Here is a 24,925-nt window from a genome sequence, read left to right on the forward strand (position 1 = left end):
TTAATAACAAAGTGGGCACAGCTCTGGGATGACACAAACAAGCTGAACATCAGTCAAACGCACAGACATGTTGGATAAACAAACGCTTGATTCATTTCTCCAGCCCGATGGGACTACTGATTAAATTAGAAAGCTGAAGAAGCGACAGTCAACAATGCTAGTGCGCTGTAGGGGGAAAACAAAATGAAACACAGAAACATTCGATGACGTTTGACACAATTCTTGAGCCCCAGCTGTGTCAACGCTGAGCATGTCACACAAAATATATATGTAAACGGGAAATGTCCACCTCAATATATGTCACACGCTGCAAAGGGTAAATGGATCCTCTCACAATGTGTGAATCAGAACATGATACTCAAAAAATAATTGGACAAATTGTTGTTGAATATTTCACCCTTTTCAATATGCATATGTCCAACATCAATTGCTTCATGTAATATTTTTGTATTTTCTTTGTGATAGACAAAACAAACCTGAATTAAAGGGATAGTTCACTTTGAAATTAATTTTTGATATGTTTTAGCTTACCTCAAGGGCATCCAAGATGAGGTGTCTTTGTTTCCGCAGTAGTTTCAATTTTGATATTTTTAGGTCAAACCGTTCTTGTCTGTCAGTCATATAATGCAGGTCTATGGTCACCACCTCAAAGAGCATGCACAGAGAAGTCCAAATTAAACATGATTTAATGACTCGTAAATGTAAGCACACATTGATGGCCTAAGACACGAAACGAGTGGTTTGTGTGAGAAAACGAACAGTATTTATATCGTTTTGACCTCTTGTAACCACAGCCACATCCAAGTGATCTGAGGGCGCGGGCGCTTCGGTCTGCGCAAGCGCCGGAAATGATCTCTCGCGCGTGTACGTCACTCATTGTTTACACAGAGATTTCGGAAGTGTTACCTTTCACTGTGAAGATCTAAACATATTTAGATATACAGGAAATCGCAATGGAAGACGATTTCGATATATCAACAGACAACGTTGGTTTTTTTTTCGCAACCGCGCGAGAGATCACTTCCGGAGCTTTCCGGCGCTTGCGCAGACCGAAGCGCCCGCGCCCTCAGATCACTTGGACGTGGCTGTGGTTACAAGAGGTAAAAACGATATAAATACTGTTCGTTTTCTCACACAAACCGCTCGTTTCGTGTCTTAGGCCATCAATGTGTGCTTACATTTACGAGTCATTAAATCATGTTTAATTTGGACTTCTCTGTGCATGCTCTTTGAGGTGGTGACCATAGACCTGCATTATATGACTGACAGACAAGAACGGTTTGACCTAAAAATATCAAAATTGAAACTACTGCGGAAACAAAGACACCTACATATTGGATGCCCTTGAGGAAAGCTAAAACATATCAAAAATTAATTTCAAAGTGAACTATCCCTTTAATCAATGGTGATGTGTTTCCTTTTAGGAAATGAATTACATTACCATCAAATTTATTGGACGATAAATGATCTGGCATTGATGGTTCCACAAAGAATCCTTAACATCCATGGAACCTTTCCATTCCACAAAAGGTACTAGTAGAAAATATGTATGTATGTATGTTGTTGTTTTTTGTATCTATATGTTTCATATTGTCTCTTAGCGTTATTATTGTTGATGAGCTCACCAGACAACTAGGTTGTTATGCCAATAAAAAAATAAAAAATATATAAAAAAGGTTCTTTAGAATAAAAATGGTTATTTTAAGAACTGTTGATTGAAAAGTTCTTTGGGGAACCAAAAAGGTTCTTTATTGGCATTGCTCTGAAAACCCCTGGAACCTTTATTTTCAAAATTAAAATAAGACTTAAAATTATTTAAAATTTCAGTAATTCAAAATAATCTGTTCTAAATATTTCTATATTTAATTTAAGGGTTTTGTGAGTGGATGGTGACATTAGTGTGCACTGCAGTTCCTCCTATAGGAAGCTGAATTTTGAAGAACTCATGCTGGGCTTTTTGAGCGAAAAGCAATTTTGCCTGCTCTCCTGCTTGTGTCAAGTTTGCAAAGTCCAATTTTCACATAATATGAAGGTCGTGACTGAATCTGCACTGGTCTTGGTAAGACATAATGGCAACAGAATGGTAAATTGTTTTTGGGGGAGGGTTGGTTAAGGTGAGGGAAATTACCATTGAGCAACGGTAACACAGTCAGGGACACTGACAAAAAGAATAGATTTTCCATCTCAGTGTGTCACATTAGATTTTCGGAGGTGCTCAGTGGCAGGTACATGGGATTAGTAACACTTTAACAATGTAATGAACTTTTTAGTTTATCCATCTTCCAGCTCAAGAATGCAAAAAGATCCACCTGCATGATGTGAATGGAGGAGAGAAGAGGAATATTTTTGAGATGGTTCAGTATCAGAATTTTATGTTAATCACAAGTGTTTTTTCTTCTAAATAGTTTTTTACTCCTTACATCCATGAGGATTTTTAAAAATACATTTACAAAAACATATTGTGCATGTTTTTTCTCTCTCTCTTTTTTTCCACATGCACTTGTCAAAGTATAAAACTAAAATTGAATTTCCACAGGAGACCATCAAAAACACGGCTCGGTTGCAATTGAAGGTCACAAAGCCCTGTTTTTAATACCTTGTTTCTGATATGCCGCAGCGCTGTGTTCTCCTTTGCTCTCTTTAGCCTTCTGGTCCTTGAGTTGAGGTGGTCAGGGGCTAAGCCTCCAGCGGGAGGACGTCTGCATTCCTCCAGCTTCCAGCAGCCCTGTTCTTCACTCGCCCTCTTTGTGGCTCACAGTGTGGTGGGGTTAGGAGACTGCCGCCTGAGCTGGCCAGAACCCAGAGCTGCCGCCTCAAACAACTTCAATGTTAATTTCCCTTTCATCTTGTGTGTGAAATTGCTGCTGGTGTGGCGCTGACCCCCAGCATTATGAGGTCAAGTGTTGAAATCTGATGTGCGCCTCTCAGGCAGACAGTGCGCAGAGATAGATAGAGGAGTGGGAGGGGAGGTATAGGAAGGGAAAAGTCTTTACAAGTTCTCTCCAGCATTGTTAAAGGCTTCATTGGGCATGAAGCAAGCCTTCACATGTGAAGAAGAGAGAGAGAGAGTAAATCCACAAAACCCTCCATCATTCCAAGACAACTGCTGCTGTTCTCCTTCTGCAATATTCAGAACTGTGTGAGATGAAAATCTATCAAAGAAAAGGTCAGCAAGGCCATATGTTGTTTGTAAAGTGGTGTCTGTTGTAATATATGTTTCAATTTGCTTGGAGAAGAAATAGGCTACACTGTAAAAATAATCGTGATTTTAACGGTAAAAGACTATAAAAATGCTACAGTGCAAAACTGTTAATTGGTTAACAGAAAGTTCCCGTACTATATACGGTAAATAACTGTGATAAATCTCATGGTACATTTAATGTAATTTTACTGTAAAATACCGTTAAATTTACAGTTTCTGAAAGTGAAAAAGAACAACTCATTGTATAATTTACAGTGAAAAACCGTAAATTGACATTCCCACAATTCCCTGTGTGACACTTCACATTTTATGTATTTTTGTTCAAATAACTGTTTCCTCATAGTTTTCTTGTTTTTTTTCTTCTAATCAGTTATCTACATTAGGGTTTTATATTATATTTTTAAAGCGAAAAAATATAAATACATGTATCAATGCAACTTTCATGAAGTAAATCACTAAAATCCTAGCTTCCTCTGGAAAAAAATAGTCCCTGGCCGTGAACAGCAACAACAGAATTATTTCGCGGCAAACACTGTCTTCGATTGAGTCAGTCAGTAGAAAATACTTTTATATTGAAAGGACAGTAACTTTTCGTAAACACTGAGAAGACGCAACTGACAAACGGGAAAACCAGGAAAACATTTTAAGGACATTCAAACGGATTTTCATTACGAATATAAGACTGACCTGAAGGAAAAGGCTACTGTAAATGCAGGTAGGCTACACTCGCTTATTCGGTCTCTCACAATTCTCTACTTTAATAGCCTAAATAATTAGGCCTAGGCCTATCAACAAACATTTGTGATGCGATCTGGGAAAACCCGTCGGATGTCGCGCTGGTATGGTTTCAGTAGATCGAATGTCAGGTTTTTTTTTTTTTTTTTAAATTGGGTTATCATTAATTTATTATTATTTAAGAACACGCACGGCGGAGGTGCAAAAAACAAAAAAATCGCCCATAGTTCTTAACAACACTACAAAGACAGTTATCAAAATAAACCACATAACAGAATAGAAGTATCAATGTGCATTTCCCGCCACTCCTGTGTAAACTACAACGGCACGCAAGTTAATTTTTTATTTTGTTTCCAACGTTATCGTGAGATGCGGAGGGGAGCACAAGCGAACAACTGTCAGTAACGTTAGCTGCTCGCTCGCTTAAAAGATCTTGCTCGCCTCTCAATCGGATGAATTTTGAGTTCGTAAGCTTTCGAATGATACAATCTATGATGATTACTAAAATATGTGATATGAAAAAAAAAGCAATAAAAAAAATTAGTCCCGCTAGCAGGACTTAACTTTTGTTACAGAAACGATGAAATAAATAAAAACAGGTTTGGAAAGGGCTTGAACCCAGCTTTAATATGGCATAAAAACATGTAATAGGTAAAATTTCCCCATGTGATGGGTAGGGTTTTCCCAGGTCGCATCACCCATTGTTTTAAACATTGCAAAGAGTGGTTGCTAGGGGTGTTGAGTAGTGATAGGCCTACAGGACCGTTGGGTGAAGCGGTCAAAGTCGTGTTTTATCTTGAATAAAACACAGCTACTGACCAATCAGAATCAATGAGTGGAACTAACCGTTTTATATTATTATATTATCCACAATAATCTCAGAATTCTACACTTGGTGATATAAAATTTCCTGAGACTGTATTTGCATATAGATGCCACCTGGTCATTGGCATGCATCTCTCTCATCATTGGAGGCTGCACTCACCTCTGAATTACATGCCTTGTTCTTTTATGCCACTTGCAATTCACCATAACTTTCCAAACGAAATGCTCAAGTTAACATCTTTTCTTCTAAAGATATTCCTAATCATAAGTAAATGCAATCTTTGGGAAAGAACAGGGGGTGCAGAGAGGAGCGAGAGAGAGAGAGAGAGAAACATCTGAGTATAGATAACCATTAGATATGATTCCCATGATAAGACTCTGTAATTTGGCTTTTAGAGATAACTCCAGGGGCTGTCAGGCTGAACGGCAGCAATTTACTGTTTGTTTTATTTTTCCCCCCCTATCCCTTTTTTACACATTTTTATCTGGCCTGTTAAAGGGCTTTTCATCTTAGATGATTTCCACTCTTTTTTTTCTGTGTTTGCCCCAGAAGGTGAGATCAGATGAAGGCTGACTGGCGTGTTTTAAAGCGATGGACAAAATACAAATATTTGAGAATGTATTTCATGGTAATTATGTCAGGTTTCATGGCCTGAGCTGTGCACTGAGGCGCTGCCTGGATGCCTTAATTTGTATAGAAATTGTAATCATTTGTTCATTTCAAGGTGAAAATTGCATTTTTTTAATTCAAATTGTATCCTGCGTGATAGGCTATTATCTAGAAAAATTGTCTTTGTGTATTAGAGTCTATACCCAGGCGTCACGCTTGTTAAGAGCTGACTGCTTTCAAAAAGGTTTATGAATGTATCTCCCACAGAATGCAGAAGCTTGTGCTCATTATTTTCATTCTGTAGTATTTCACCTCCATTTTGGACTATGAAAAAGTCTGCAAGCTGACTGTAGATTTCACTAGCAACCTGTAAGCAGCAGGCTCCATGACTTATCTCTTGTATGTATACCTGCATGTTCACCTTGAAATCCCGCCTTTTTTCCTCACTGAGGTGAGATGGCACGGAGGACAGAAAGAAATTGATGCCATACGGCAGTAAAGGGAGATATGAGACATATAGGGGGGGGATTGTTGACTGCTCCGAGACTTTTTTCAATAGGGTGTATTGAGAGCCTTTTAGACTGAGCGGGGTTAAAGCGACTCCCAGCTCCCTCACAGCTTAATTTTGCAGTGATGCTGGAGTGTGGAGATTAGAGTCTGGGGGCAAGGAGGGGCACACGGAGGCTTGGGTGAGGGATGCCAGGGTTACTATGGGGGACTATAATCTTGTATTAGGTGCCTGGAAACAGCAAATGAAAGACTGGGTTTAAAAAGGGAAAGTTCTTGTGAATTGCAAGGAGTAATAAAATTGTCTTACCCTATTGACATCTGTACAAAAAAAAAAATCCATTTCAGAAGAGTATAATACTTCGGAGAAGCAGAATATGTCGAACAATGGAGTCTGTCAAAGGGATACATTCTTCTCTCTGTAACAATCTTCTACTAAGCGCTCTACTTACCCATCCAGGTTATTAGGCAATCATGCGATCTGTCGGTGTAAGCTGATTGTAGGAATGTGGAATCCCTTCGGTGAAGATCAGACACCCGGGCTCAGGTACATAATGTATCCTGGAATAATTATGGGATTTAAGGAGATGTTAGGCTTTGTAAGTGCTTTCTTTGTTACGTTTTCAAGAGGTTGACACTGCAGAGTTTCTAAAACATAATAATAACAGCCAAAGGAGGGGGCAGGGGTGTCTTGTGGTGAAATTCTTCAGACATGTTTTAATCAGTCTGTACCTCATGGCATGTTCTTACCTCAAAATAACAACGTGTGAGTGACCCAAAATACTCATTATCATGTAAGAACCACGTCCCAGAAATTCTTTAAAAACTCCCTCAGTTGGAAATTCAGTTCTTTCATTCAATTGATGATATTGGCCATTTATTTAGTCATTATGTAATAAATTAATTTAGTTATCAGATGTATCAGTTTTTGTTCATAATAATATTGGGGGGGGGGGGGGGGGGATAATAATATATATATATATATATACTGTATATATATATATATTTCAGACATCAAGTACTTATCATATTATCTGCAAAAATATAAATATACTGTTGTCCAAATTTATCAATAAATAATCTTCTGTAATTTAGGGTCTTTTGTATTTGATTTTTTTTGTCTTATCACATACAGTAGCTATACAAATTTTCAAGTATTTTTATGTAAAAATAAAATATAGTTAAAGGACAAGTTCGGTATTTTACACTTAAAGCCCTGTTTTAAGATCGTTTCTGATGAAATAGAACGGTTAAGATTGAAATTTGGATACATGCTGCTGGCCCGAGAATTTTCGGTTTCTGTGGTAGCACCCCCAGCCCCCCCCCCAACCCCACAATGGTTGCATAGGTGCACTGGAACAATCCTTCCTAAAACGCATTAAACTTTAGTTTACAAAGACGTGAAACTCACCGAGTGGTCAAGTGTGTCCACTGATATGCTCACACAAAAATCGCTGCAAAAGATGCTTTTCCGTAGTCTTTCCTCTTTGTCGCCATCTCTGTTCGAAATCTGCAATTGCAGTTATTCGCGGAATTATCATCTTTACGTGGGTTGTGCCTCGGCACGGCACAGAATCCAATGTTTTGAAGAGAATGTGCGGCTGTCAGTCACCGCGCCGGTGTGGATACTGTCATTCGCTTCGACACTTTTTGGAAGTATGACCAACATAAAAATTTTCACCAGAAAATGTCGTCTGAACAAGTAAGTAACATCCACTTTTGTTCTGACCAACTAAGGGAAAAAAAGCATTGCAGTAAATCGCGCTGATTAAATCTAACGATCGCTTATATCAAACTGGCTGGTAAGTTTTTATTAACACCCGCCAAAATGAATTTTAACCCGCACTTGGCGGGTTGGCGGGTGTTAATTTAGAACCCTGGAACTAACACTTTAAGCTAGCCAGCAGAAAAAAAGCCGTCTCTGCGTTCATTTTGAACCCCTTCAAAACACGGAGTTCACGCCACCTTTCAAAAGCCCTTCCGATATTTGCTTGTTTTCGCATGGGCGAGATTTCGCAGTCTCTTTTTTTCTGTAGCCACTCCGAAGTCTTTTGCATTTTACAACGGGTGAATCTCCAGTTGTCACTGGTGATTGTCATTTGAACCTTTCTGGATCCGACATCAAATTGATAAGTTTAATTATATCAAGTGCTGTGAGAAAAGGCTATACATCTCCACCTCCAACATCCTCACAAACAACATAGCCTATAGCCGAGACTCCTTCTTTATGTGTACAGATGTGACGTAATGACGCAAAGACATGCTCGAATTTCCCGCGGAAATCCACCAGTAGGCCTACCACTGGAATTAAAAACGTTATTACAAGCTTACCATTTTGAATCGAGCTACGGCAAGCAGATAGTTTTGAACACTGGCTGGTTATGTACTTGCTCAAATTTATTTTGGATAATTTTTAACCTAAAAAAGTTATGGACTGCAGCTTTAAATAAAAATGCATTAATATAATATAATAATCATGACCATCCAAAAAGCAAGTTTATCAGATCATCCGAGCAGCTGCTCCCATAATAGTAATATTGGAAATATCTGAAATTACATTTTATGACATCACATAATATTAAGGACAGCTGAATCATAAAGAGGATTCCTCAGTGCAAAATCACATTCCAGAGACATTCCCTCACTGTGTGAATCCTTTAAGTGAACCCAGATGGCCACACTCAAACTTGTTTACAATGAATATTCCTTTAAAGCTCTTATTTAAACACAAGAGTTTAAAATCCATCATCAGAGAGGAGCTCATTCGGATTGGAGGTGCAACGCATTCTTCCCCATCTTGAGGCATTAATGCCGTTACACATTGGCTGGCATTGAGTGCCCAGCCTGTGCCCCCAGAAGAAGTGCAGTAAATTCCCTCAGGCCCTGCAGCTCTTCTGTGAATGCACTGCTCTGAGAGTCTCTGTTGTGACACTCAGTGGCGTCATGCCCATTCAAAGTGAGGGGGCACGTGCCCCCTCAGATTTTTCCTCCCTAGGGTGACCAGAAGTCCCGAAAAATTCGGGACAGTCCCGAAATCTAAGCTGTTGTCCCGAATCCCGAAACCGGCCTTAATTGTCCCGAAAATTATACTAAAGCAAAATCTTGATATAAAATATTAAAAACTGTCCGTGGAAGTTGAGTCGTCCTGCAGCCAGCCCCTTCCAATTGCAGCAGCCGCAGCCGCGAGGACAGTGAATGTGCAGGCAGCCAGTCTAAACTTTAGTTTTTTTACGCGCGTCATTTGCTCTTGACGCGCGAATGGATTCAAAGTGTTCACGCGTAGGCTATAACTAGACGCGGTAGGCGCGAATTTGACGCGCTATTCGCTGGAACGCAGCATTAAAGGAGTGATTGATTGGTCGCGTCACTGTGTGCAAAAAAAAACTTCGTCCGGGCCTTATAATGTCTGATGTCGGGTTAGGCCTACACAAAGCAAATCATCTACAAAATTATTTAGTTTTCCTATTTAATGACCGACAATTTAGTTGTAATAATAATTTTGCCATAAGGCTGATTAGCGTTAGGCTATAGCCTGAAAGGTCTGATTTAGCCTACACACTGTTACAACAGTAACACATTTTTTTTTCACAATGACATTTGAGTTCATGATTTTAATGTTTTTTTTTTTTTTGGCAGACTAAAGACTAATGACAGACTTTGATCTTTGAATTAAAAAATATGTTTGGTTCAGGTTTGAAATTCATTATCTTTTAATGTAGTCTAATATTAAAAGATAATGTTAAAAGATAATATTAAAAGAAATGTTAAAAGATAATATTAAAAGAAATGGAGGATCCCTTTCCCACTCTACAGATAAAGCGTTGTGAATTCCGGCTCGCGTACCCCGAAGTGATAAAATAAAACAAAATTCTGTATCAAAATTTATAGGCAAGAAAAGTAGTTTGTTTAGGCTGGGTTGTATGAATTACAAACCTGCGCACATATTTTAAAAAGCACATAACTATAGAATTCTGAATGAGCATGTGAACGCCGTCAGCGTTAATCACAGGTTCGCGTTTAAAGTCTGATCATTTCGACGGAGGTGAATCAATCAAAGTTAACTTTAGCTGGAAGTAACATTATTCAAGAACCGCTATAACGCCAAAACAATCTGTTACCTTAAATGATATGTTTATCTCTGTAAAGCTGCTTTGAAACAATCCATTGTTAAAAGCGCTATATAAATGAAGATGACTTGACTTGACTAATATCATAGTAGGACTACCCCCCAAATGCCTACAGCACAGTTGTTATACAGATCGCTAAACATATTGCATTTGATTTGATTACTTTTTTACATTTCTGTCAAATATTAACCATTTTCAAATAAACGGGGTAGTGTTAACCTTATTAAGCACTGAAATCTGTCAAACTTCTTTCAAAGTCCTTCATCACATATTAATATTAAAATAACTTAATTTCCGAGCACCACAAAGTCAGACCTCAGCACCTTTATGCAGGCTACCTTTAATGTAAGATCATTCTTAGGTCACACCAATTTAAAATCATAACATAAAAACTGCAATGGTACTGTTTTTAAAATCATGTGTAGTAGGCCTAAGTGTACAGTAAGTGTGTGTGTAAACATGCTTTAATGAAGTAGACTTCAAAAGCTTTTGAATTTGAGCTTACAGTTCTTTCATCAACCTGTCTTTTACATAAACTTACAAAATAGATACTTTAACTTAGTCCTCAGAATCAGATAGAGGAGTGTTGCTGCTAGCTCCGTTAAGGTATTTCTGTCCCTCCCAAACTGCATTGAAATAGTATGTTTCGCAGCCAGAATTAAAAAAATTTCAGGGGGAGAAACCCCCTGACCCCTCCTAACATGATCCATATCACCCGTCAGAAAACAATTGCAACGTCTCAGATTGTGCCCCCCCAGAATTTTGGCTTGCATGACGCCCCTGGTGACACTGTCTGCAACACTTCACTCTATTCACTTCCAGCGCAACTCAATTACTGGAAACTGATATTTTTAGTATCTTAAATCACCACAACTGTCATGATGCTCTTGACTTCAAAGTGGCTGTAAAAATACAGCATTGTTAAGATGGGGATTAAATCATGATTATAGCTGACAGCGACATCAAAGCAATGAAAAGAGTGTATATGATAAATGCCAATAGATTTTCATGTTTTAAGTATTACAGAAAATGAACATTACAGATTAAAAAGCTCTTCATAAATTTAGTAGATGGTAAAGCAAGCGTACATGATACTTCTAGCCATATATATCATCATTGTGTGAACTAAAATGCACAAGTTTTTTTAAATATAAAATATTAACAGCATATTTGACTATTGTATGATACATTTAGTGAGTGATGAGAAAGAAAGAAGCAGTCTGTGTTTCTTTGTCCACTTTTTTTGAGCTTTAATCCATAACAGATATGCCAGTGCTACAGTAAAGACACCAACAGGCTGAAGGTAGTAAATGCCAATACAAGTTCCCACTACGCTAGTATTTCATACAGCTGAATAAATTATGCCATGATAATATACACACATGCTGAACGGAAATATATCAAATGAAAATGCATATGAGCAAAAAGGTAAACAACGAAAGAATAAAGAGCAACTGAGTTTGAAACGATATTTCGGAAATGTGGATCGCCTAGTCAGATAGTGCTTTAAATATCCCAAAGATTCATGATTGCAGTAGAAATGAGTGCTACACACTAAAAACATGATTTTTTTTCACACTTCTTTTTTGTCTTTTTTATTTACTACAAAATATTTTAAGTGTTAAAATGGAAATGTCCTGTTGGCACATGGTCATGTGTTCATGTTTCAGTTTTTGTCCTGAATATATATGGCATTTTAGGGCACGTCTAGTGACACTGGAGCACAGTTCAGTTTCAGTTCATCTTAGCCACAGAAATCATCTCTGAGGTTTAAAACACAGCTGAGAAAAGGTGGAATAAGGAGCCACTGTGGCTATCATTAAATGTAAACACAGATCCATAAATGTGGTCATATATTCCATCTCTCAATATAATAGCTTGGAAATTTCTAAGACAGTTATTCAGAGACCATCACACTTTTGAAACGTAACCTGGCATAAGACTTAAAAGTTAATTTCTCCCTACAGATTCCCATTGTACAGTTTCAGTCCATTATTTTACAGTGACCACAGAGACAAATTAAGTTCCTCGTGAATAAAAAAAAGTGCTACCAATTTTAGTACATCCCCCTTCAAAATATCTGAAACATGAATTTACAAATCGCCTTCAGCCTTTAGATGGCTAATATCTGATTGCTTTTAAGTTCTTTGATAAATTGCAAGCTATATCAATACTTTCCATGAATAGCCAAGAAGCATATGGGAAAGTATATAAAAAGCCATAAAATGCTAAAAATGGCATTTGCCCATCAGGGCTCATTATAATGGCAATTATAGTGACCACAGAGAAGAATTTAGTCTGAGTTCATTGCAAAAAAATAATCAAAACCGTATTTTTGTCATTTGGTCATCATATTCCAGAACAATGTATGTTTTTAAGATAAAATGATCATAAATAACACTGATAATTTACCCATATAGAGCAGGTCACAGACTGCTGTTTAACCCCATATCAAGGCTCCTCCAACCCAGATGCCCCAATGACTAGCCCAGGTTTTGTGGAATGTAAGGTTTAAGATCTAAATGAACCAATCGTATACCTTCGTTGTAGATTTGCAAACAGCCTGCCTGTGTATATCCATCAGAAATGTAATGTTGCAGAGCAAGGCCTTGTGGTTAAAATAGAAACAGGAACTAAACATGAGAAAAAATACAAATGAAACATGTAAACAAAGAGTAATTACAATAGTAAATGCAACAGCAATAGGAACAACCACATTTATAATAACAAATATAATTATAATACCATCATTTTCAGTTCTATAAACAACATGGTCCGAACAGTTTGGAATGGGCAAGCAGTAACCTATGTGTGCTAACACTGGATGCCGACAGGCAGGGCTTTAGTGATTTGGGATCAGACAATTGATGCTTATTTTTCCCTCAGCTTCTTTCTGAAGCCCTGAAAGGGTCTCTTTGTTGTGAAAGAGAGAAAGGATCAGGACGAATAAGGAGATGCGGCACAATAGTGTCTGTTTTTTTGTTTTGTTTTTTATGTGGAATGGCTTTTGTATTCACACTGCTATAGGTAGAAAGTCTAGGACTGCCTGTGTTTTTTTCATTTCTCTTGGTCTCGTTAACTCCTAGTCAGATGGTCCACGTGTCGGCGCTGCAGAAAGAATGGAGGGATGCTGGTGAAACTCATGGGTGGATGTTCAGTGCGAGGTCCATCAATACGCCTGTCCCGTCTCCACCTGTAGCAGTCCGAGCACAGCCGAGTGCTCTCCCAGCTTCATCCTTCTCTGCGTGGACAAGCTCACATTCTTAGCCAGGTAATCCACCGCAGCTGCACATAGAGACCAAAACAACTCATTCATTTCTCAGAGATATGACATTTTTCACCTAAATAAAAAATATTTAAAAAATGTATGATTTAAGGTTAAGAAAATATGATATTACTTTTAAATTTAGGGTTGTACCACTGGACATTTTTTAGAGCCTTTGAATCTAAATTAAAATGAAACCATGAATACAAATGTTGCATTTCTAAATTTTTCAACTCGGACATCATTATTTGTCAGTGTTTCATATGAGCAAACTAATATTTTCATTTTAAAAACATTTTTGAAAATGATGATTACATTTAGGAAAATATTATACCACTTTTACTTCAGGGTTACACCACTTCACATTTTAGTGTCTCTGGAAAAAAAAAGTTTTTTACCCAAAATGTATTAAATCCAAATAGAAAGGGGACATTTTTACATTTTAATCTTGGACATCTTTATTTGTCACTGATCCATATAAGCAAACTAGGATGGGTTTAGTTTCGGGTTGAGTTTCAGAGCAGACACTTCGCATTACTGAGCTCTCATGAACACGCTGCTGATTCCAGAGACATGGAGCACCTGTTCCCCACTGTCACTCATTCCTGTCATAGTGAGTATTCCTCAGCACATTCCTCATTAAGTCTGTCATCCCTGTTCTCAGAATTCCACACTTTCCATCATATAACATCACATTGCGACATGCCAGTCTATTCCATCTATCCATCTTTCATTTCTTAAAAATGCCACCCAGAACACCATAAACAAAGCGTACATAAATAAATGCAAAAACAGCCTTTTCAAAGTTCTGTTTAGTTGATGTAGCTAAAACTTTTTCAGCTGTACTGAGTAGATTTAGATAATGAGTCCACTCGATTTTCTACGCCTGTGAAAATGGTTTCTGTTGATCAAGATTAGTATCTGTACGGCTGCTCAAAATGCAATAGAGAGTGGGGAGAGACGGCAGAAAGAGTGAAGAGATTCCCACCAGATAGGTGTAGCACACAAAATGGTGTGACTAACATATCACCTGAGGGCATGACTCTCATTGGATTGATCTGGAGTCTGGCTTTACTGGGAGATCTTTATCAGGAGCACGTGTCGACTCTATCCCGCGGGCTAATCCAGGGTCAGAGGGCACCCCGAGTCCCGCTCGCAACCCAGGACCTCAGCATTGATCTGCCTCCCATCTCACACTGCTTCAATTTAAATACACAAGCCAAAGACATTAGGGACATTTGATTGGTGGAAAAAGACAAGTGAATCGGGTTTGGGGTTGCGAGGACATACCAAGGACAGGATGGAAGTGGTGCGGCGCAAAAACCGCGGTAGCTCCAATTAACCCCTCTAGCCACTTCCCTTTTAAAACAGAAAAGCAACCCTCGCTGAGTCCAACTGGAATTGGCTAACTTATTAAGTTAGCACAGCGCAAGCTGTAACCTTCAGGTAATTATTTGCATAGACGTTTCCCACCTACATCCTCAAAGCCGAAATGGAAAAAATTAAAAGTGGAAACCGTCGAGCGGAGGAGGTTAAACCTGAGGGCTTTGCATTTTGAAACTGACAGGATTGACTTTTCACTACTTGCGTGTTTTTTTGGAGTTGGCATTGCGAACACAGCCACTCCTTTTCCGACAATCGGTAAACACAGTGATCATTTGATCAAAATGTCAACAACAATGACAAAATGCATCACGACAGAGACGTCTATGACTAATGGATATAAAAAGGCTTCTGAAGGTGAGCATTAGCTCACTGGCATTAGCTTCTGGGATGTCAAGTCTCTCTGATGTTTTTTGGTCGGAGGCCCTTTGATTACCCCAGTCGAGGAGGTGTTATTTGAACCTCTCCTTCCTTTATTCATCATTTGCAGAAGTGTCGAGGCGGGGCAGAGCGAGGGGTGCGTGCGGACGGTGCCAGACATCTGTCAGTGTGACAGTAAGCGCCGCACGTTAGCGTCTATAAGCAAGAGCAAAAAAGGAAGCTGTCAGGGAACGGCGGCGCGTACGGTAGCTGCCGCATACCTGTGGGTGGGCTAGCTGTCTGTACTGGAGACACTGGTGCTGACAGCTAGCAGAGAGAGTAATCACAGCTCGTTTAACCTCTCTCCCTCAGGAAGCCTTCCTTTCCTGTCAGCACCGTTTACTGCTTAAATCCCGCTCAGACTGAATCTTTACCTTCCCTAAGAGAAGCACAGAATCTGCTCTCTGACACTCACGGTCACAGCGAACACACGCAAACACGCGCCTCTACAAAGTGCGCCCCTAAGCTGTCTCACGAATTTCAATGAAATATTAGACAGGCTGGGCTAAATCAGTGATTTCGCACATCATGGAGCATTTAAAGGAACAGTTAAACCAAATTTCTGTACTTGGCTCAAATAAATTGTATAACTGAATATAAAATAACTGATTGTATATGATTTAATGAATAACTTACTTGGTACAGTTTACATGTAATAGAAAGTGAAACCATAAAAGTGGTTCATGACACATTGTACTGCAAGTCTTCTTATGTTATATGTTAGCTTTGTCTATAGGAACAGACCAAAATTTTAAGTCAGTGAGTTGAACTCGAGAACCAGATCTGCTTAATTAATGAACGAATCATTCACGTCAGTTTCGTAACTGATCAACTGATTCATTGAAAAGATCTGTTACTTTTCTCATAAACTCTCATGATCTGAGGTGCATGATTTCATTTGACTTAAAGTTCAGTCTATTTCTCAAACAAAGCTATTGTTTGGCTTTAAAATACTTAAGATATAGTACACAAGTTGTATGGACCACTTTTATTTAGAATTTTTTTTTGGGAGACTTTGGAGCTTTACAGCTAAGATATTTAGTGGCTAGGATATTAAACTAAAAATTGTCCTTTTGCGTTCCAAAGAAGAAAGAAAGTTATACAGTTTGGAACAACTCGGGGAACAAATGAATGAACTATTTCTTAAAAATGGTCCCGGGGTCAAAAGTTTATAATAATTATTTGCAATTTCTTTCTCTTTCTTTCTTGTTTAACCTTAACACATTCAGTTATTTTATGGAAGTAAATCCAGTATAACTGCAGTTCTCAACCTTTTTGACTTCCACTGTCAAAGACGAAATTCAAAAGACCCCAAGATATTCTTGGTACTTATGCTTTTTCATTCAAATATTTTTATTAACAGAAACTAAAAGTACCGAAAATAACTGCATGTTCTTCAGGTTACACGCTTTTTATTACCAGTGAATTAAAACAACTTTTTTTTTTATAGAAAACTACCCGATAAATTATTTTAAGCTTGACGTGACTAGATAGAAAAAATAGAAAAGAACCACCGCTCATCCGTCAAAAAAAGCAGGGTTCTCAAGTTTTATCAAAAGCTTGGAGTGAGATCACATGCGGTTAGGGGAGGAGCCTAAATGGAGCCCCGCCCCCACCTAGCCCCGCCCCCAATTTTATCCATTGTTCATAATTAACCAGCAAAAATTGAAATTATAACAATTGGTAAATCTGATAAATGACAGAGCAATTCATCACATAAAATATAGGCCTACTCTTTAATGTTATATTTCAAAATTAGGCTACAAATATATAACAAATTGCTCCAAAATGTTTGGAAAAAAAATATTTTTGCATTTTTCCCTGACATCTTTGAAAAATACAAATGCAATGGCAATGATTAGGCTAATGTATGTTTTGACAGGATATACAATATTACCAAGAGCACTCTGCTTTAGCTTTAATGTAACTAGAAATACTATTAATACAGTATAATATAGAATTTAAAATAAACTGAAGAAATACATCTTCATTCCTTCCCATACCCAATAACATTTCCTTAGCCAAACTGAGCCAAAGCTTTTGGCCTGGTTGCAAAGCAGTTGTAGAGTTTTTGACTGGGCTATATATTAAATGTTCTAGAACTTCTAGTCTAAAAATGTTAGGCGAGCTTTCTTCCAACTTACTTTCTCCATCACGACGTGTGTTCGCGCGATGTCGCGGTGGCCGAACTTCCGTGTGTGTTCGCGGACTTCGCGCGTCTATAAGTTGCCTAGTAACGAACGCAATCTGGCCGAGATGCGGACGCGCTGGCGGCAGGAAACTTATCTTTGTGTGCATGCGCCTCGTATACAACGTTATAAAGCTTGCAGGACAACTTGGTTGGCATTGCCTTTCAGCGTGAGAAATACACGGTGTGGCGTGTGAGCGTGTGAACTGGTTGAATTGCGTGTGTCTCACGGCCAATGCGTGAGACTTGAGAACCCTGAAAAAAGTCTTGTAGAGAGGTGCTGCTACATTAAATCATAGTGGAAAATATTGTAAAAATACAGCAGCCGCACACTCAAAACACTGTGCAAGATCAATTTATTGCAAGCTTTCGGTCTTGCGACCTTCTTCAAGCTTGACGTGACTAGAAAAATTTATATTTATTATAAAGATTTCCGTGACTTTTGCAGGAAATCACACTTTTAAAATTCCCTCATACTGTATATCCAAGACCTGCCACTGCAAAAATACTTTCATTATTCTTTTGTCAAATCAACTTAAATTAACTAATATTGCTCATATAACATAATATTTTGAGTTTCTGTTGATTAAACCAATCTCTGTCTTTGTATCAACATTTTGAGTTCATTGAAACAAAACATTTTAAGGCAACCAATTACCTTACTTTTTAAGTTAAACCAACAAAACTTTTTTAATCCCAATTGTTGAAGGAACAACAATATAATTTCAGTTTACATCTTGATTTTTAGATGTTGTCTTGATCAAGTCATCTTAAAGCCCATTTAGAAGTTTTCCTTGCCCCCATAGTGGGTCTCGGCACCCTGGTTGAGAAATCACTGCAGTATAATATTAAAAAGAAGTTACTACTAGGAGTTTAAAGGAACACATTTTAGGTTTGTTGTCAATGAAGGGGTAACTTACATTTACATTTATTCATTTAGCTGATGCTTATTTTATCTAAAGCAACTTACAAATGAGGACTACAAGTCCTACCGATGGAGCTGTGGGGGTAAATATGACAAAAAAGCAATTTAAGTAAAGAGTAGAGAGGCACTTACTCTGGCCGTACTGACTGTATTGGTAGCCTGCAGTGACGGGGTCCACGCTGTAGCTGGTGGTGCTGTACGTAGGGTGGCAGTAGGACTGGGTGGAGGTGAGGCTGTCGGCGGTCTTGATAGGCTCGGAGCGCTGGCTACAGCTGGCTGAGATGGGGTTGGAGGCCTCCAGGCCGCTGTGCAGGGGGGATATGGAGAACTCATGCTGGGACTGAGGGGCCACGGCACTGGGGTTGCTGAGGATGCTCATCACCTGGTGGGTAGAAAGGAACGAGAGGCAGGATCAGCAAAAACACATGGAAAACACTTCATATAGGCAGTAAATCTGTCACAAATCATTGTTGGTCACTGCATGTCACTCAAAGTTCAAGGCCTCATCCCTGATAGGGGTTAAACATCTTCACAACGACCCTTTTCCTGCATCCCAAGGGAGCATTTACCAGCCTGAAAACAGTGTCAGCCTAAATAACAGAGACAGAAGGGACCAGTGTAGGGCTGGGTGGTAGAGGGGGGTGTTCAGAGAGTGCCAGGATTGTCTGTCCTAAGGCTTTTCTTTATAACAAGCTCCCAGGGTGAGTTTAATCTGGAGCCTTCAGCCATCCCACAGTCTCAACCCTCATGAATGATTAAAATAATAAACACTCATATTACAGTAGATGCCCCCAGAGATTGGGAGATTAGACACTTGACAAGGTCTGTCCTTGTTTCATGTAATATTGTTTACAGCAAATGTAACCCAGTAAACTGTGCAATAGTTCTGTATAATAACTATAGTAATATTTTAATATATTCTACCACCATCCCAAATTTTGGAATCATTAAGTATTTTTTTAAGAAGCCTCTTATGCTCACCAAAGCTGCATTTATTTGATCAAAATATAGTAAAAACAGTCATATTTTCAAATATTACAATAATTTAAAATAATTTCTCTTTAATATATTTTAAAATGTAATTTCCTGTGATGGCAAAGCTGAATTTTCAGCAACACATTCTCACTCCTAACTTGGCCTTAAAACTATTGGTGGTGCAAAACATATTCTTTATAAGGAGTATGAGCTGATGCCCTTGGATAGGAGATATACGGTACCAACCTGTAAGTTGAATGGGTATAAATTCTCTCTTATCCCATTATCAATTAAATGATTGAACAATAGGTAAATATTGGTGTGTGTGGGTAGATGTGTAATGTGTTGGGTATTGTGTAATGTCTTATTTGTAGGTATAGTGTAATATTACAATTGTGAAATGACTGATATATGCCATTTGGAAATGTTATGTATGTAGTATGGATGAAGTGTGACTATTGTGGATTGTTGGGTGTTGACCTGCTCTCTCGATTGTCCTGCTCTCTAGTGTTTGAGACAAATTTCTCCTAAGGGAGACAATAAATGATTAACTAACCAACTAAACTACATTTATCACATTTATATATTCATACATACAAACACACACCGACACACACGCACACCTATTCACACGCACCTATTCACAAAAACAAAAAAACAGTGAAACAACCGGATAGAAGGGGTGGAGACCGAGGGGGGAAAAGTGTGTGAAAGGAGGTTGCTCTGCCTGCCACATGCTCTCCATCCGCAGACTGAAACAAAGCATCCTCCTGAACATCAGGTTCACGTTGTGGCTCGCTACGCCCCGCTGCCCTTTGGCCGTCTCAGGACCCAACCTGCTAAACCAATTAGCCCATCACAGAGCTGCTGCGAGCGAAATCAAGCCCACATGCACCGCTCAAAACAACATCCATGGGCTATTTGTTGAAGTCTGATACAACCCAGGAGTTGACAGAGGACTCCAGAATAGTCAGCTGCACATTGGGAAATAAACCAATGTACTAACGCAAGGAAACAACCCACCAGTGTGCATACATGCTCAGACGCATGGCCTAAACAGATAAGTGAATTTAGACTAATATCCTCCCAAAGCTTCCAGGAAAATATGGAGCACTTGAAACATATTAAATACATAAAAGGGCACTTGAAACAGTGCATGTTGGACTATTTGAGTGCGGAAAGTCCCTCTTCTCAGTTGTGATATATGATATGAGCAGGCCAAGAAGACTTCCTGTGATAAAGGTAGAGGAGAGAGAGAGGGAAATGTGTTAATTAACGGGGCAGCACATGGCGGGCTGTCACACCGCTGAGCGCTGGTGTTTGACCCTGGACACGGGGCGATGGGTCAGGGGCAAACCGCCTGCCCGACAGGGGGCTGAATGGGCAGATGGAGGGGAGACAGACTTAACAGGCGCTTAATTGAGGTCTGATTATATTCAGCTCTAGCCGTTAAATGAAATGCTCAGGTCTGAATGCAGCACTATTGTGTTGAATGTGTTGGATGCAGTTTTAAATGAAAGTCAAGTCGGTATGAAATGAAATTCAACATATATTTTCTATATGCACGCTTTTGATCTTATTGTGAACATTTCATCAATGCAGGTTTCTTATATTGTTCAAATTTTTCTCGGAATTTTTCATCAAAATGTCATAGTAGATCTACAGTAAACCCATTGTTTAAACCCCACCCCTTTCTTACAGCCAACTGCAAGCTCACTTTCAGATCTGCCTCCATCAAATCAACAACCGATGGATTGAACCATGTCACCACATTTTCACTTTTCTTATAATCCATTTCATTCAGATATACATCACAATACAAAAGAAAAGATGTCTCTACTTCCGTTTTATCACGAGTCGACTTTAAATAACAGAGTAATGTCTTATTTGTCTTTATAATATGTCATCTAACATCAATGACGTTTAATCATTAGACAAGCACTGACATCCAACCTTCACCATAGGTGCCATGTCTGATTTAACAAATTATCACAAATTGTGTTCATCACATAAAGCTATTATACGACTTGGGACATAGTGCCTGAGACGAATGAACACATTATGCTTTTGGAGCTTCCAAAAAAGAAAAGAAAAACCATCACAAAAGCATCATAAAGGTGTTCATATGACTCAGACACTATATTCCAAGTCTTTTGAAGTCATATAATAGCTTTTAAACTGTGAAATTTAAATGTGATGAACACAGTCAGATTGACAGATGTGGTCACTTTAAACACACTGGGGCAGTAACACTACACATTTTGTCCATCCATCGACTTCCATTCATACACATGCGAATGCTTCAGATTGGAAACGCAAGCTCACACGAAAAGTGTCGCAATTTGCTGCATTCCAAAGTTCAAGTTTGGTGAAGTCTGACCTGCGAATTCGCATCACAAGAAGACGTGTGACCAGTAGAAGATCGATACTTCACGGCGTGACCTCTTGGCTGAATTAAAAATATATTTTTACATTTTGAATATATTGCTATTTGTTTTATGTTGAATTCATAAAAAAAGTGTGACATCAAATCACGACCGTTACCGTGTCCATAGAAATTTTGTGTGCTCAAAGTCTAGTTTGACTCTGGCTGTATGGGAAAGTGCTTCATGATGATTGTTCATTTTGTGTTTTGGGAAAATAACAGCAAATTGGTTTAGGTCAAGAAAATAGAGTACATAATGCCACATTTATTATGTGAAATACTCTTAATATTTATTATATCTAAACCTCTGCTCATTTAAACTAGGAAAAACAAGAATTTCCAGCAATCCGCAATGAAGTCGTGAAATTCTGTAATCCTCTATATTCCCTAAATACTGACGTTTCACTGTAATATGAGGTAATTTGAGCTAATAGTAAAGCTTGAGCCTATGTAAGTTCAGCATCTCCCCAGGAGTGGAGTTTTAATCAGATGAGCGGGGGACGCTAACACAAGGGGTGTCAGCCCAGAATGTGGGCAGAGAGGTGGGAGAGCGCCGGGTGCCTGACACCTCCATTCAGCCCTTCGCTTAAGCAGCCTGTAGCCTGGGTGATGCCATTATTGTGCTGGAAGACAAATTATTCAAATCTTCAAATTTAGCATAACCTTATTGACATCAATTAAAGTGGCAAACGGAGAATATTCCAGCCCGGTGAGAGGTAGAGCCTGGCTTTTATCACGAGAGGCAGCACGTGGTGAGGCTATTGTCAGCTCAATCCTCTCGCCGCACAGTGCACCGCGGAGAGAGGCCTCCCTTAAACCGCTGCGCCCAGCCAGCTGTAATTAGGACATTCAACTTAAAGTGCACATGGAGCCACAACACAAACACTAACAAACAGCAGGACTGCCTGTGAACTCTTTACATGGGCTACTGCACTCACAGTGGGACAACCGCAAAACAGAAGGGCTTGAAACGACAGAGTCTGGCTCTGTTTTAGAAAGGGCTCATTTCTCAGCCACGATTCTGTCACGGCAATCGTTGTGCTCAATTAAAAGCTTTTTTTTTTCAGGGTTTGTGCAGATACTGTCAAATTAAATTCCAGGACTTTCAAGGACTTTTCAAGCACTGATTTTGGGTTTTCAAGGACTACAATCAGAGATCACCCTTATCAAACAATATCTTTAGGATTTTTTAAGGATTTTTTAAAACTCAAATTACAGATATAAGGTATCCAAAATACAACTTACAACGCATTTAATAATATATATTAAATACAAAGTTTATAACGGCTATTATTGTTCATTAAATAATATTTTATATTATTATATTGGCATACTTCGTATCAAGAAAGGTCTGATGGGGGCTGGAGTGTTAGTTTTGCGTGTAAATATTGTATTTGTGTTTTTATATCTTGTCATATATCTTGTATTTAAATAAGTCAAGCACTTTTCAAGTTACCCCTTCATGAATATTGCTGTTTTCAAGGGTTTTCCAGGACTTAATTTTCAAACAGTCAAATTCAAGTACTTTAAGCACCTTGCACGAACCCTGTTTTTTTAGAAGTGGATGAAATTAAATGTTCCAGTTAGATGATTAGCATATATAGAAAACAACGTTGGCCCTCAGTTTGAAAATAAAATAAAATGATAAAATGGTAAAGAATAATCAAATAAAATATATAAAATAGTACATTTGCCCCCATCTCAATGTGTATTTGGGATACCATGTGCATCAGGGTTTGAGAAAATGATAAATATGCCAAATGTGGTATTCATTTGTCATATTTATCTGTATTCATTTTTTATATTGTGTAAATAAACTAAGATTCTGTTAAAGGGCAAAAATTATAAATAATAACTTGGATGACCTTGCCTGCAGTTATAACCTAAGAGTAAGACTATAACCGAGTGGAGTTGACAGCCCAGCCGGATGCAGAGTTGTAATCTATTATTTCCTGCCATACTACCATTGCTAAGTAAAAATCAATATCCTTTCCACATGTGTAACCTTTTTTGTATCTGATAGGGCTGGTGGGAGGAAGCTGGAATATTTGCCAATCAATCTGGCTGACAAACAACATCCCCAGGCAGTGCGACTCTCCAGGCCAACAAACACCAGAGGACAAATCCAGCCCGGCACACACAAGCACACAGTACGTACACCCTGGCTGAGACACACTTAACTTTCTTGAGCCCTTTCAAAGTAACCCCACAACCCCCCCCCCAACTATTTCCTCTTTCTCTCACTCGTGCGCTCTCTTTCATTCTGTGAAGCATCCCCCCAGTAGCTAGGCTTTCATTTGTTGTCGGTCTGTGTGAGAGCTGCTAGTGCAGATAATGCCAGGCAGGATCCAGTTTAAAGGACATAGCTGCAGGCATTTCTCCTTTCCCTTGCTCCTCTTCACTTTCTGTCTCTCGACAGATAGATTACTTTATAAATAATAATAAAAAGTAATTAATTCTCTCAACTTCAGAGCCCTCTAGCCTGCAGCAGTGTAAATGTAAAACTGGAAATTGATACAATGTGCATCCTTTCAGATAAACAAACAGTGCAGCGGCAGTAAAAAGGAAAGCTTTTCACACTACCATAATTTCCTTAACTGTCAAATTATATTTTTTTGTCTGAGTCAATGTTTGACGTGACTTGGTTCTTTGTTGGATTTTTTTTTTTTGTGCCGAAATGGAACCAGGCTCATGCTTAGCTGGAACAAAACTGAAGTGTGATGACAGTGATTTTGGTCTCTAAAAGGGGGAAAACAGAGAGGCTAATTTAACAAAACTGGAACTAAACACTTCCACAGAAGACGGCTTAATAACAGTACATTGTTAACAATGTGATATATCAGTAATCACTAAATCACTACATAAACCACTGTAATTTGGGGAATTAAAAAAACAGAGTTTTAGGGCTTGCTGGAAAAGTGGTACAATACAATGTTACAGTAAATTTGGGGGTTACAGGATTTCAACCCCCTGTTCCATGTTAAATAAAGGTTAAATAATGGCCATAGAAAATAACTGACTCAAAATCTATAAATAAATACTTAAAATATATTAAAAAATTAAACGTACATTGTAAGAAAAACTATATATATATATATATATATATATATATATATATATATATATATATATATATATATATATATACTTTTTAAAATAAATCCAAAATTATTGGAGTATTCGTTTTACAAGAAAATACTAGTTCATTCTTTCTACTTCGCATGTGATTCAATGTGTTTTTTCTATTTAAATTTTTACTCTAATTATTTGTGAAATTTACTAGCAATTTCTACGTTGTATCCTACACCATTTTTTTGTTCAAATCTGTGTATACATTT

At 38.4% G+C, this 24,925-nt stretch overlaps 1 protein-coding gene and 1 long non-coding RNA gene across 3 annotated transcripts in view; one reads left to right on the forward strand and one right to left on the reverse strand.

The window, feature by feature from the left end:
• The first annotated feature begins 530 nt into the window (after positions 1-530).
• Positions 531-1,108, forward strand: LOC130076660 (uncharacterized). Its single transcript, XR_008805676.1, has 2 exons — positions 531-739; positions 1,030-1,108. It is a non-coding gene; the product is annotated as an uncharacterized LOC130076660 (long non-coding RNA).
• An 11,601-nt stretch (positions 1,109-12,709) lies between these two features.
• pax7b (paired box 7b) overlaps positions 12,710-24,925 on the reverse strand; it is a 61,028-nt gene continuing 48,812 nt past the window's right edge. For both annotated transcript variants that reach the window (XM_056241817.1, XM_056241816.1), the window contains exons 8-9: positions 18,320-18,569; positions 12,710-13,291 (exon numbers count right to left, since the gene is read on the reverse strand). In XM_056241817.1, the coding sequence (XP_056097792.1) occupies positions 13,176-13,291; positions 18,320-18,569 (366 nt within the window). In that variant the 3' untranslated portion in view covers positions 12,710-13,175. The remainder of the gene's footprint in view (positions 13,292-18,319; positions 18,570-24,925) is intronic.

This window comes from Rhinichthys klamathensis, unplaced genomic scaffold (genome assembly GCF_029890125.1).
Source record: "Rhinichthys klamathensis goyatoka isolate OS25496 unplaced genomic scaffold, OSU_Roscu_1.1 h1tg000678l_1, whole genome shotgun sequence".
NCBI classification, from domain to species: domain Eukaryota; kingdom Metazoa; phylum Chordata; class Actinopteri; order Cypriniformes; family Leuciscidae; genus Rhinichthys; species Rhinichthys klamathensis.